We start from the raw sequence: 12,998 nt of genomic DNA, 5'->3' as shown, positions 1-12,998 counted from the left end.
CCTCCTCAGTGCATGTTTTAAAAGGCGACTTATATCGAGATAAATATCCTGATACAAGGGGGAATCTAACTGATGAAATCACATGGATAAAGCTATTTTAATACAATCTATCTATGGGTTCCCCACCCCCTCTTCCACATAACAATATGTTATGACTTTATATGATATAACGTCTCCAAAGAACTGCACTATGGTATATTATGTCAAGATTTCACAGTTTTGATCTCATGATGCTCATTGTGTGAAGCTCATACAATATGGTTCTTGTTTGTTTCAGGATAAGGGTCACTCACTGAAATTCATGAGTACTATTACAGATGAGATTGAAAATATGCTGCAGACAAGGAATGATCTCCAACATCCAGACGTGACCAGGTATGGATTTGATGTGAAAGGGTCTAATAGTAATATTGCTAATAATTACAATTCTTGATCATGTGCAGCTCGTGTAAATACATTTTATGAATGACCCCTCACCTCTCCCTTTCCCCATTCACTTTCACTTGTCTATCTCTTTCCTTTCCCTATCTAACCCTTACTCCTATCCTAAACTACCTGCTATTTTCTTTTCTTCCCATTTTCCACTCACTCCTCTCCATCTTTATCTTCTTCTTCTTCTTTTACCTTTTATCACACCACTATTACTTTTTATCACACTACTTTTTATCACACCATTGACATACACTTCATGTCGCGTGTCACGAGCTAATTCCAGGGGTAGATGCGCTACATCCCGGGACATAACAATGATATGTAATAATAACCATAATGATAATATGATATGTAATTAATAACATAGTTATATGTAAATGATATGTAATGATATGTAATAGTGTAATAATAATAATGATATGTAATAAAATAACTGTAATAATAACCTGAAAACATGAATATGCACTATTAAAGAAATCCATTTTAGTAATTAGTAATAAACAACGATAATTGTGTACATTTACCAATGACGGAAATCCACGTTCACAACATCACCAGTTATGCGAATGTTATGAAAATTTCTGCAGCGCTATCACAAATCACAAGGCCCGACCCTAAACAGAGCAGCGATTTGGTTGGAAGAGTGTGTGCTTTGTTATGATCAACTCTATGTCGCATCATCAAAAGTGGGATATCCTCAGAATTTATATATTGCGGTGCCACAAATGGTTCATTATGCTTCCAATCTATCAAACCAAGAAAGCGAGCTGGGAAGTGGATGAAACAACACCTCAGACCAGGTCTGCTCTTACTTGTTTATTAATAAATTAGCAGAGTAAATCTACCTACGGTAGTTCCTTTTTGATTGGATGCACCTTTTCCCCTCTTAAAATGAATAATTACAATCGCTTCAATCTTGTACCATATACAGTGAAACCCCGGCATTCGCGGGTTCGACATTTGAAGAACCCACATATTCACGATTCATAATATTTGACCTGCTTTTACATTTGAGGCCTTGTGCCTCGCATATTTGCAGTTTTTCACGGGCACAAAAACATCCCCCACCAGCTGCACGCATAACACAGATTGAAAACCATCTTTGTCAGCAGCGCATAAACACAAAGCAGTTCTAACGAACAATCTACCACCAGCCGAGCGGACAACACATTTTAAAGCATAGTTTATCAGGGACGCCTCTTCATGGTGGTTGTACCCCCCCCCCCCCCCCAATGCAAGTCGAGGGCCAAATCTTACCGTTCTTCCCTGCTGACCAAATTAATCAGGGCAGCGCAGTCATGGCCAGAGTACCAATTGGTCCCCATGGATCGGCCCTTCTTTTCTTCTTTCTTCTTTCTTTCTCTCTCTCTTTCTCTTTCTTTCTCTTTCTCTCTCTCTCTCTCTCTCTCTCTCTCTCTCTGTAAAGGCGGGGGTACACCATCCTTGATGTGGGGGATCTCTGGGTCACTCCTGGGAGATCAATCGGCTGTCTCCATGCCGTGGGCTTGTTCATGAGAACTTCCGGGGCTATACAAAAACAACAACAACAACAACAACAACAACAACAACAACAACAACAACAACAACAACAACAACAACAACAACAACACTTATGAAGGCATCTTCCACGCGTTACGCATTAACCATTCCCAGCCACACCCGACTTATGGCCGCGGCATGAGTAAAGATTAAATACTGTGTACAATGCCACACATTGTTTTTCTCACCCTCTCCTCTGTCATTTGTAGAATCCTGGGATTTGATTTGAAGAGCGAAATTGGAAAAAATGTCGTCCAATTGGTAAGTGTCATATTTGTGAAATTGTTGACATTCATTATATTCTAAATGATTCACGAAGTTTTAATAATGTCTTTTAAATAACTTGTTAATGTAGATTGCAGATGTTTCTAAAAATCAAATGCAATTTATCATACCTGGAAATTTGGTAACAAATTAATTACATATGTTCAGTCAAACAACAAACAAAACCATTTGCCCTTTGGTTTTGTTTTGCCCTTTGGCAACAAGTTTTGCCCTTTGGTTTTTTCTCTCTTATCCACTCACTCAAAATGCAGCTCACATTTCCTTATTATATTATTACTCGAACATCCATGATCAGCAGGTATCACCTCCTGTTTACATCAACAAGCAGTACCTGTTTAGCCATATCCTGCCTCACTTCAAAAAAAAATTTGTGGATGTGTTTTATTCTGTTTCGGAACTCATCTAAATCAATGACTCGTTTTGTTAAAAACACCAAGTTCAAATCCCATTTGATATAGGTGTTTGTCCATTGCTTACTCATGTCCTTGTAATTCAGGTTAAAGTACACTGATGTCTACTTGTCTTTGTCCTGCATGTGACTTATGGACCAGTTCTACAATGATCCATTTCATTGTGTATATATATATATGTGTGTGTGTGTGTGTGTGTGTGTGTGTGTGTGTGTGTGTGTAAATGCAGTTCATACACAAATACTCGAACAGTGTTGGTGTGTTTCAGCACTGTAAAACAAAATAGACATCACTACTGTTTCATTGCAGTTATTCTGTGACATTGGACCCCTAATGGCAGAAGCCCCCAAGCTTCCAGCCATGCGCAGCCTCCACTTGTATCAAAGGCTGAATAAGTTGCAGAAATTTTTGGATCGGTGAGTACCAGACAATACATGCAGTCGACACCTCAATTGCCTTGTATACGAACGGAAAAAGTTCCCGTTCATCATTTACACCAACATGTGAAATGAGAAATGAAAACAAACACATCATGTTGTTTGGTCATATCAATCAGTATTTAGTGTTTGATAAACATGAAACCGACATGAGATTGTCAACACGTGTGCAAGACATGTTTGCAGAGGCTCGAAGGGCGGTGCTGACAAAAATCCGTTAACAGCTCAATATCTAGTGTCACCACCATTTGCGTTGGCACACGTTTAGCTGTATCCAACTTGTCTGCCATATGCATCCTCTCCTGCCCCTCATTCCTCCACACCCCATTGTTTGTCCAAATCTTTGCGTTCAATTCTGCTGCTGGTGTTTCCCCCTTTCTCAACTATTCTTTGAGGCCTGGTGTGTCCTGGTCTGTTCAGTGTACTATTTCGAGCTCTTTCGGGAGCCTCGAGTGTGTATCCAAAAAAACCCAGCAGATAGTAGACACCTTCAAAATCATGTGTAGTAACTGAGTTACACCACTTACAAAGGTGTATACAAATGAAAAACTTCTCAACTCACTTTCATGATCTTGAACTGAATTGCACAGTATTGTACAACAATTGTGAATACCCTTTCTGTTACACGTTTTTTTGTGAATACCCTACTTTTTCACAGCCAGCTCTAGAATGGTAAACTGTATATAAATGTTGCGTAAAGTTTATAAAGCAAAATATAAGTAAAAGCACTTTCCGGTCGTAATATTATCTCAACTGGTAACGTGTTCCATATTTTGCAGCACGGCACAGCCACCTCTGAATGACATTCCAGCATGCTTTGCGCCAGCTCTGCAATCATGGCTGACAGAATGGAAGCAACAGTTGCTGACCATAATGAAGAACTCTTTAGCTGAGGATAAAGTGAGTTGTTTTTAAATAACCGGTTCAGGTAGAATAACCACAAAACACCAAATTCAATGTACTTTTTTTCCAAGTTGAAAGTGCAGGAGAAGGGTAGACTCCTGCACAATCATTGAGAATGATCTCCTGAAAGTAATGGAAGGGAATAAGTGAATCACAATGAGAGCACCAGCACCACATGTTGACCAGATAAGGTAGGGCAGGCAGATTATCCCCACCCTGTATGTAATTTATGAATGAGCTGGGATTTGACTGACTGGGTAAATGTGGGACAGCATTTCTCGGTGATTCTAAAAATAACTGGACTTCCTGAAGATTAGAATCCAACTTCCCAATACTGCAGCCTTTAACTGGATTTTGAACTCACGACTTCAGGGAGGCCAGGTGTCCTCACCAACAATCCTCAAACAGCCATGCTGTACCCAACATTGCTTACATATAAAGTCTTCACATCTGTGTATATCATTCATCAAAAAGCATGAACATATATAATTAGTAGATTTATCTTTTGTTCAATGGCCACTTTTTAAGTCTAACAGCATTAAAATGACAAAACTAGAAAGCATCTGAAAATGCAAAGCCTAACCGTGTTCTCTTTGTATTCAGAGTTCCTCTTCTTCTTCTTCTATATGCCATACATGATGAAAACAGCAAATAGCATTCCAAAAAATTGATGATTTTAGGAGACCATGACCGTTTGACCTCAAAAGCAAGAGGCTTCAGTGGCCAACATGCAAATTCTTAAAATTTCAGGTCAATCGGATGAAAATTGAGGGTTTTATCAAACCTTTACCTTTAACCTCCTTTTGATTATAAAAAAAAGTCAGCTACTGGCTTTTGATTGGTGAACCAATTCAGTGACCCAACATGCAAATTCTTAAAATTTCAGGTCAAACTGATGAAAACTGATGATTTTATGTGACTTTGACCTTTTGACCCAATTATTAATTTGTCTAATTAGAGGCGAGTGTGCATACCTCCAGGTCATTCTGTCAGCCAGGTTGTGTACACTCCTGAAATATGGATCCTAATTCGACTGCATAAAAAGATAAAGACTTGAAGCAACCCCAATTTTTAGGTCATCTCACCTCGATTCTCGAAGAGATGAACTTGTGAAATGGGTCGTGATGTCAGATGTCTGTCCGTCCGGTCATCTGTCCATCCATTAATTTTTTGCTATTTTTCCTAGTCCTCCCTTATCACCTGGCTGATTGTTCTGAAGCTTGACACATGAACACAAGAATGTAGCCCAAAAAACAGCTTGGGGTTCAATTTTACGATTTCGGATCATGGAGCTTCCAAGGGGGGAGGGAAGGGAGGGGTTACCCCTTGAGACTTTGGATCCCGACTCGTCCCTTATTACCCTCGCCACAGGAGAGGGTATTACATTTGAGTCCGTTTGTTTGTTTGTTTGTTTGTCTTTTTGTCCGCACAGAATAAACATAAGATTTTCTCTGCAACCGTTGGTCCGATCGACATGAAATTTTCATCATAGGTGCATCTCCACCTGCAGAATGTTATAATGATAATTATGACGTCATAGGTCACGTGGTTCGGCCGCCATCTTGGGAAAACCGAAAAACGTTGCACCTCAATATCTCCGAAAGCACTGCATATAAAAAATTGAGACATGGCTCATTGTAAAGAACTCTCCATGGGGAATAAAATATGTTAATGATGATGTCATAGTTGCCTCCATTATGACGTCATAATTTGACAAGTACAAAACTTCATCTGATCAAGATGAAATTTCTTGAGCATAATCTAGGAATAAATTACATTAGAAAAAAATAATGATGACGTCATCGGTCACGTAGTTCTCCCGCCATATTTGTTTTAACACAAAAGCCTTAAAAACCACTGAAAATACATCCTGGCGAGGGTTTTCAATCTCCGATTGCTCTTTTTCTTGTTTCAAATGGATTGCTCTGAAACCCCATACAGCTCTTCTACTCGATGGCCTGTACAATAGCTCAGGCTTTGATTTTTTCGGTTTTGAATCATGGGGCCGCCCAGGGGAAGATACCCACTGAAACGTCGGATCCCTACTCGCACCTTATTTACCAACCGATTGCTCTGAAACCATATACAACCCTTATTACTCCAATGTCCACAGGATCCCTCAGTCTCAGATTTTTTGATTTTGTAGCAAGGGTTCAGGGGGCCTCCCAGAGGGTACCCCTAAATGAGCAGTGGTCTGAACTACAACCTCAAGAGATAACCGTCAGCCCACTCTGGGCTCTTTATTATATTTGGGTTGCCTTCTGCCTTACCGTTATCTTCTTCTTCATCTAATATATTAAGCTATTTCTGACATCTCACCCACTTACTCACTGATATATATGTTTAGTACTTTCTAGATGGGCTAGAAAGTTGAAATGTGTCGTACTGATGGACCCGACACTACGATTCCAGAAAAGAATACAAAACATAAAAAATACATAAGGGAAAATATCCATAAACATATGTGTCCCATGAAGCCTCACTCCCTCAGTATGGAGAGGGGTGTAGCTTGGACTTCACCTAAATATAGAGCACATACTGCTCACAGATTTTTTTTATTTGATTGATTTGTTTATCCGATTGCAGAATGCAAGCTCAATCCACTAGTCGGTAATAAAATTGCTAAACTTTTTCAACGCTGTTTATCACTTAAGTAATCCTCCATGTTTTATGTTAAATATCAATGGATATGTCTTTTGCAGTTGGAACCTGATGTACAGAACGCAAAGTACACATGCTCTGTCCGTCTTGTGGTGCAGAGCATTGAAGACTTTTGCAACCTAATTCCAGAACTTGAATGGCCTGCTTCACCAAATGACTACACACTTTTTGCACAGGTTACTTTTTTCTCCTGCTGGTTTTTATAACAATCGCTACTTATGGTTTTATGGCTTTGCTAGTGTCATTACTGATGTTGCCGATGATTATATATTTTTTATGATTGAATGTTGGCAAGAAGATTTTGTCCTTAAACAGGAAAATCTCCAGATAGAAGGCCAGACTATATATTTGTTTTTAATTCTTATAAATAAAAGGATGGTGTTTGTCTCTGTCATCCTGTCCATGTCTGATTCTGTTGTCTATCTCATCTTCCACTGCTTCTTGCATTATCAACAAATTTTGAAGGAAAAATGAAGTCTTAAAATTCTGCTTTTGGCATTTAAATTTACTCACAATTCTGACATTTATTCTGTTCAGTCCAGTTGAAAGTGAACTTTTCTCAAAGTATTCACAATGTGAGATGATATCATCCAATATAATAATGATCATAATTCTTTATAATAATAATAATAATAATAATAATAATAATGATCATAATTCTTTATAATAATAATAATAATAATAATAATAATGATCATATAATTCTTTATAATAATAATAATAATAATAATAATAATAATAATAATGATCATAATTCTTTTCTTGGAATTCCAAAGGTTGTGATCTTCCCAGATGAGGCTCTGACTTGCAATCTATGGGGTAAATATATGAGTAATTGTGCTTAAAACATACTTTGGAATAGGGATCGAAGTAGTGAAGTTACATTTCATCTCGAGGTATAGATTGGGCAAGAACCTTTTCTCGATCAATGGTGTTGAAACCTTAATGCTGAAAGGAGAAATACATGCCCAAGCCTGAAGCTTAAAATGGTCACATGGTCTTTTCTCTTGAAAGCGTGTTATTACTGTTGTACAAAACTAAGGTGTCGTTGTTTTTCTACAAGAGTGAGGTTTATTGAAGACAAAGGTTAAATTGACGGTGAGATAGCAGGTCAACAATTGTGTACAATCAAATCAATTAAGAGGAAAAAAAAAAAGAGAAAGTGAGAGAGAGGGGGTTGGGTTCGGAAAGGTTAATTAGGCTATCAGCTAGGGGGGTCAACTGGTTCCAAATTGAGGGAGTAAGGCTAATAATGATTTTTGACAAGGTTTTTACCTCTAGAATAAGAAAATATGTGATAGCAAATTCAACGATGTAGCTAAATGTGTGTTATCACCCATTTTCAAAATGGCCGCCACTTTACATACAAAATTTAACGTTGTTGTTGTTTTGTTTGCTTTTTTTTCTGTAGGAACGGTGGTCGGAGCAACGAGCAACGGAGTAGATAGAAAGTAGATGCTATACGATTAGAATAGAAATAATAGTACACACCAAGTGATGAGGTCTACTAATTTTCCAAAATGAACAGCGCCACAGAAAGCAAAGAATGCGTTATACACATGACAAGATCGGATGACGATGATCATCTGGTGAGCCCACAAAACTACACATCTTGGTTGACATTACTGGAAGCGGCTAAGGTTAGGAACCATGAACATATCATCAATATTGCCGAGGGGCTTGAGGGCAATGAAGTGCCAGAAATATTCTACCACCGAAAATGTAGGAGCCTGTTCACCATGAAACGAGATTTAAACATGCTAAAGAGGAAAGCCAATGAAGACACTGAATCTGAAGCAGGAGGTAGCAGCGCTCCCAAAAGGCCATGTAGGAGATCATCAGTAGAGAAAAGAGTGTATGATACGGAGTGCATCTTCTGTCGCAGAGACAAGTATGTGAAGGGGTCTCATACACGTGAAAAACTTTCACAAGTTGTTCAACTCAGAGCAGATGAAAGATTGAGAGAATGTGCAATAAAGAAAAATGACAAGGATATGATAGCGCTTACCAGTAGAGATATTGTGGCAGCAGAAGCGTGTTACCATTTCTCATGCTACAGGAATTACAACAGAGAATGTATACAGCCTGAGGTTAAAGGTGCAGATGGACCCGATGACACAGATGATTTTGCACAGTATCAGAGGATCGAGAAAGAAGCATATGCAAAACTTCTCACCTATATCAGAACAGACGTAATCCCAAACAAGACCATCATACCAGTCATGTCACTCACTGCTAAATTAGAAGAATACATGCTGTCTGATGGGATTGATTGTCTAACGCAGTCCACAAAGAAACATGTTCATAGAACGCTTGAATATGAGCTGGGGAGTTCGGTGAAGATATTTCCAGATGACAAGGGAAAGTTGGTGATGGTACCAGACAATGTATCATTGGAAGATGCTGTCTTGCAAAATCAATGTCTGCAAAGGGAACTCAAAATATGGAAAAACAAAGTGAAAGACTCCAACAAGATCATAGATCAAACATCAGTGACAATTCGTACAAAAATCAAAGACAACATGAAACCCACACCCTGGCCATACCATCCATCAGATGCTGAGGATGTAACACCTATTCCATATGAGCTGGAGCGGTTTCTCATTGGGCTGCTAACTGGAGACCCGACAAGTAAGGTTCAATCATCTAGGATAACCACCCTGGTCCAGTCATTTAGTCAGGACATGATATATGCTGTGACACGTGGAAAGCACCAACCACCAAAACATATGATGCTTTCGTACGCAGTTAAAACTCTCACTGGCAACATCGAGATCGAGAAGAAATCTTCAACAGAATTGGTGTTCCTCAATTTGACGATCACCCATTGCTAACCAGGCCTATCTTCATGGACGACAACGCCAGACCCCATAGAGCCCGTGCAGTTATTGATTTCCTTCAGCAAGAAGCAGTCACCACACTACCATGGCCAGCAAGAAGCCCAGATCTTAACCCAATCGAGCATGTATGGGATTTTCTGGGTATCCGAGTACGTCGGAGGGAACCTCCTGTACAGAACTTGCATGAACTTGAGCAGGCTTTGCATGAAGAATGGAACAGACTGCCACAGCGCCAGATTCAACGTCTCGTTCAATCAATGAGAAGACGTGTTGTGGCAGTGATCCAAGCTAATGGTGGTTACACTCGATATTGACTGTGGCGGTGCTTACAGAGGCTATTGATGGTCATCTATTGATTTGGTGCCAAACTTTAGATTTTGGCCCCTGTAACATGTTGCATTATTGGTTTACACTGAAACTTTTGTCAAGCATGATTTTGGACCAAAAACGCCCTTTTGCGAATGGCCTTGTTACAATCACATTAAACAGGAATGTGTCACCCAATTTTGTTCTCTTCATTGCGTTCCAACATCTGGACAAAATGTTGCACAAGATTACCCTACACCGCAACGAAAAGGTGCAAAAATTCATTGATACATTTCCACTATGTCGAAAATACGTGGTGGTGCGATACTTTTTTCCATGTGTATACTTGCAAATCTACTGAATGCCAGTTATTTTCGTGCATATTTTGTGCATAAAGTTGTTGCTATGACGGCAGCCATTTTGTGAAATTGGGCGCCATATTGGATTCTATCTTCTTGGATTAAAGTTCAGATGTATTTCATACTTTAAGAGAGTTGTAAAGTATTAAACATCTCAAAACGCAATGCTATTTGTTACAAATTCCTACAAGAATATGAAACATGGTGTTTTTAATAGAAAAACATGCATTTTGGCGGCCATTTTGAAAATGAGGTGATAACACCCATTTAGCTACATGGTTGAATTTGCTTTCACATATTTTCATATTCTAGGGGTAAAGACCTATCCAAAAATCAATATTAGGCTTACTCCCTCATTTTGGTACCAATGGACCCTATTTTGGGGGTCTGGCTGATGGCCTAAATGGGGATAATAAAGATTATGGGTCAGGATGGAGGATAACATAAGGTGGTGGCCATGTACTGCCTATTCAAAGCCCTGGAGGAAATAGTGAGACAGAACAGCCTGAGACAAAGGTGGTTCCATACACAGGAGAAGTGAGGAATAAAAGAGTTGAGGTGTGCAGTCAGCTTGCATTTTGGAAAGGAGGTTTGGATAACTAAGGGAGTGGGGGGAGCGATGTTGAAGAATAGACGATAGAAAACAGAGAGACCACCGACCTGCCTGTGATTTGAAAGCAAAAGACATTATGCTTTGGCCTCAGCATGAGATTCCAATAATTTTGAGAACTTTACATTCCACAGAATCCAGAAGAGAGAGATGTGAACCTGGGATTGCAGCACATAGCGGGGAATAGTTCTCCATTGAACTACGGATAAAGGCCTTGAAGACTGGTAGTATCTCTGATTTTCGAAGGAAAGATTTGGATCAACAGTGGATGCTCCAATCTGCAACTGGCTTTGGAGGACAGCTTTTGTGATGTGGTTGTCCCAGGAAAGGTAATGGCTGAAGATGAGGCTTGGAAGTTCAAGAGACTGTACCTGTGGAAATGGATAGGATGGTTTGTCGGACCATACTTTGGGAATGTGGCAGAGGGATGTGGGTGGGACTTGTGGTGAGGGGAGTGTGGTCAAGGTGCATGGAGGAGGAGACAGCAGGACATGCAGCAGGGGGGTAGAATGGGGGTGTGCAGAATTGGGTTATTGACTGGGACTGGGAAATTGGCGTGTGCTGGCACACACTGCGGTCTGAACTTCTCAAGACCCCCGATTCTAATAAATGAAGACAGACTTCGTGGCTCGGATGAATGAAGTGTTATTGATTGCACGGCTGAAAGTTGCGATGTAGGTTTGGAGGGAGAAGGCTTGGGGGGAAGAGGCATGGAACGGGGGGGGGGGGGGGGGGGAAGGGTGATAGAGGTATAAAAAAAAAAACACATGGACACAGCTAGGACTTCCAGGAAAGAAGTCGGAATTTCAGAAAAGTGGATCTGCGGTGAATTAACAGGGGTAGAAAAGATCAAGGGTTTGGATGGGGGAAGATAAGAGATGGTGGTGAACAGATGTTTTAAAGACCTGGAGGGAGGATTGGGATTGAGGAGAGTGAGGGAGTTTGTTCCAGTGGCGGGAGAAAAGAGGAATGAAGGAGTGAAGGTGAGCAGAGAGCCGAGATTTTGGCATTGATTTTGTTATTACCTCATATGGTCCTTTATCCAAACCACCACATCACTTAAAAACACCTCACCACCACGTCATTTAAAAACACCTCACCACCACGTCATTTAAAAACACCTCACCACCACGTCATTTAAAAACACCTCACCACCACGTCATTAAAAACACCTCACCATGAAGTAATTAAAAACACCTCACCACCACGTAATTCAAAACACCTCACAACCATAAAACACGTAATAAAAACACCTCACCACCAAGTAATTCAAAACACCTCACCACCACATAATTCCAAGCACCTCATCACCAACTAATTCAAAACACCTCACCAACACATAATTAAAAACACCCCACCACCATATGATTTAAAAACACCTCACCACCTCAAGCATTTACTGCTTACCTTTGTACCATTTCAGGTTATTTACTGGACATTAAACTGCGTAAATTTCAATAAAAACTGGAAAAATTGAGGTTGTCTAAAACTTTTGACCTGTAGTGTATATATACACATATACTATTGAGCTTCAACTTTCCGACAGATGGCCTCACATTATCCTCAAGCACCCTCTGGTACAATGAATATTCATAGTGGATTCTATGATGGTGAGCTGCCCAGGCCCTGATGCAGCAAAGCTGCCCCAAACCATAATATTTCCACCACCATGCTTTACAGTTGGTATCAGGTACTTGTGGTCAAATGCTGTCTTTGGTTTTCGCCAAACATGTCTTCTGGTACTGTGGCCAAATAGTTCTACCTTTGACTCATCTGTCCAGAGCACATTGTTCCAGAAGTGCTGGACTTGCCGAGGTGTTCATTGGCAAACTTTAGTCTTGCCCTGATGTTCTTTCTGGACAGCAAAGGTTTCCTCCTGGCACACCTCCCATGTAGATCAAATTTGTGCAGCCTCTTTCTAATGGTAGACTCGTGCACTTTGACATCAACAGTGGCAAGAGCTACCTGTAGGTCCCGTGATGACATTCTGGGGTTCTTAGAGACTTCTTTCAGCATTTTGCGGTCTGCTCTCGGGCTGAACTTGCTGGGGCGGCCTGGCCTGAACAAGTTGGCAGTTGTTTGGAATCTTCTCCACTTGTAGATGATCTTCCGGACAGTCGAATGATTGATTTCAAATTGTTTGGAGATCTTTTTAAATCCCTTCCCAGACTCGTAGGAATCTATAACCTTCTTTCTGAAGGCCCCAGAGAGCTCTT

At 40.2% G+C, this 12,998-nt stretch overlaps 1 protein-coding gene across 4 annotated transcripts in view; it reads left to right on the top strand.

Moving 5' to 3' along the window:
- The window catches only part of LOC137425814 (BAI1-associated protein 3), a 138,286-nt gene that overhangs the window by 86,312 nt on the left and 38,976 nt on the right, over nucleotides 1-12,998 (top strand). For all 4 annotated transcript variants that reach the window (XM_068114563.2, XM_068114559.2, XM_068114540.2 and 1 more), the window contains 5 exons: nucleotides 278-375; nucleotides 2,181-2,232; nucleotides 2,976-3,082; nucleotides 3,883-4,003; nucleotides 6,709-6,843. In XM_068114563.2, the coding sequence (XP_067970664.2) occupies nucleotides 278-375; nucleotides 2,181-2,232; nucleotides 2,976-3,082; nucleotides 3,883-4,003; nucleotides 6,709-6,843 (513 nt within the window). The remainder of the gene's footprint in view (nucleotides 1-277; nucleotides 376-2,180; nucleotides 2,233-2,975; nucleotides 3,083-3,882; nucleotides 4,004-6,708; nucleotides 6,844-12,998) is intronic.

Source organism: Myxine glutinosa, chromosome 1 (assembly GCF_964187855.1).
Source record: "Myxine glutinosa chromosome 1, kmMyxGlut1.1, whole genome shotgun sequence".
NCBI lineage: Eukaryota > Metazoa > Chordata > Myxini > Myxiniformes > Myxinidae > Myxine > Myxine glutinosa.
This window is presented reverse-complemented; position numbering and strand designations above follow the sequence as displayed.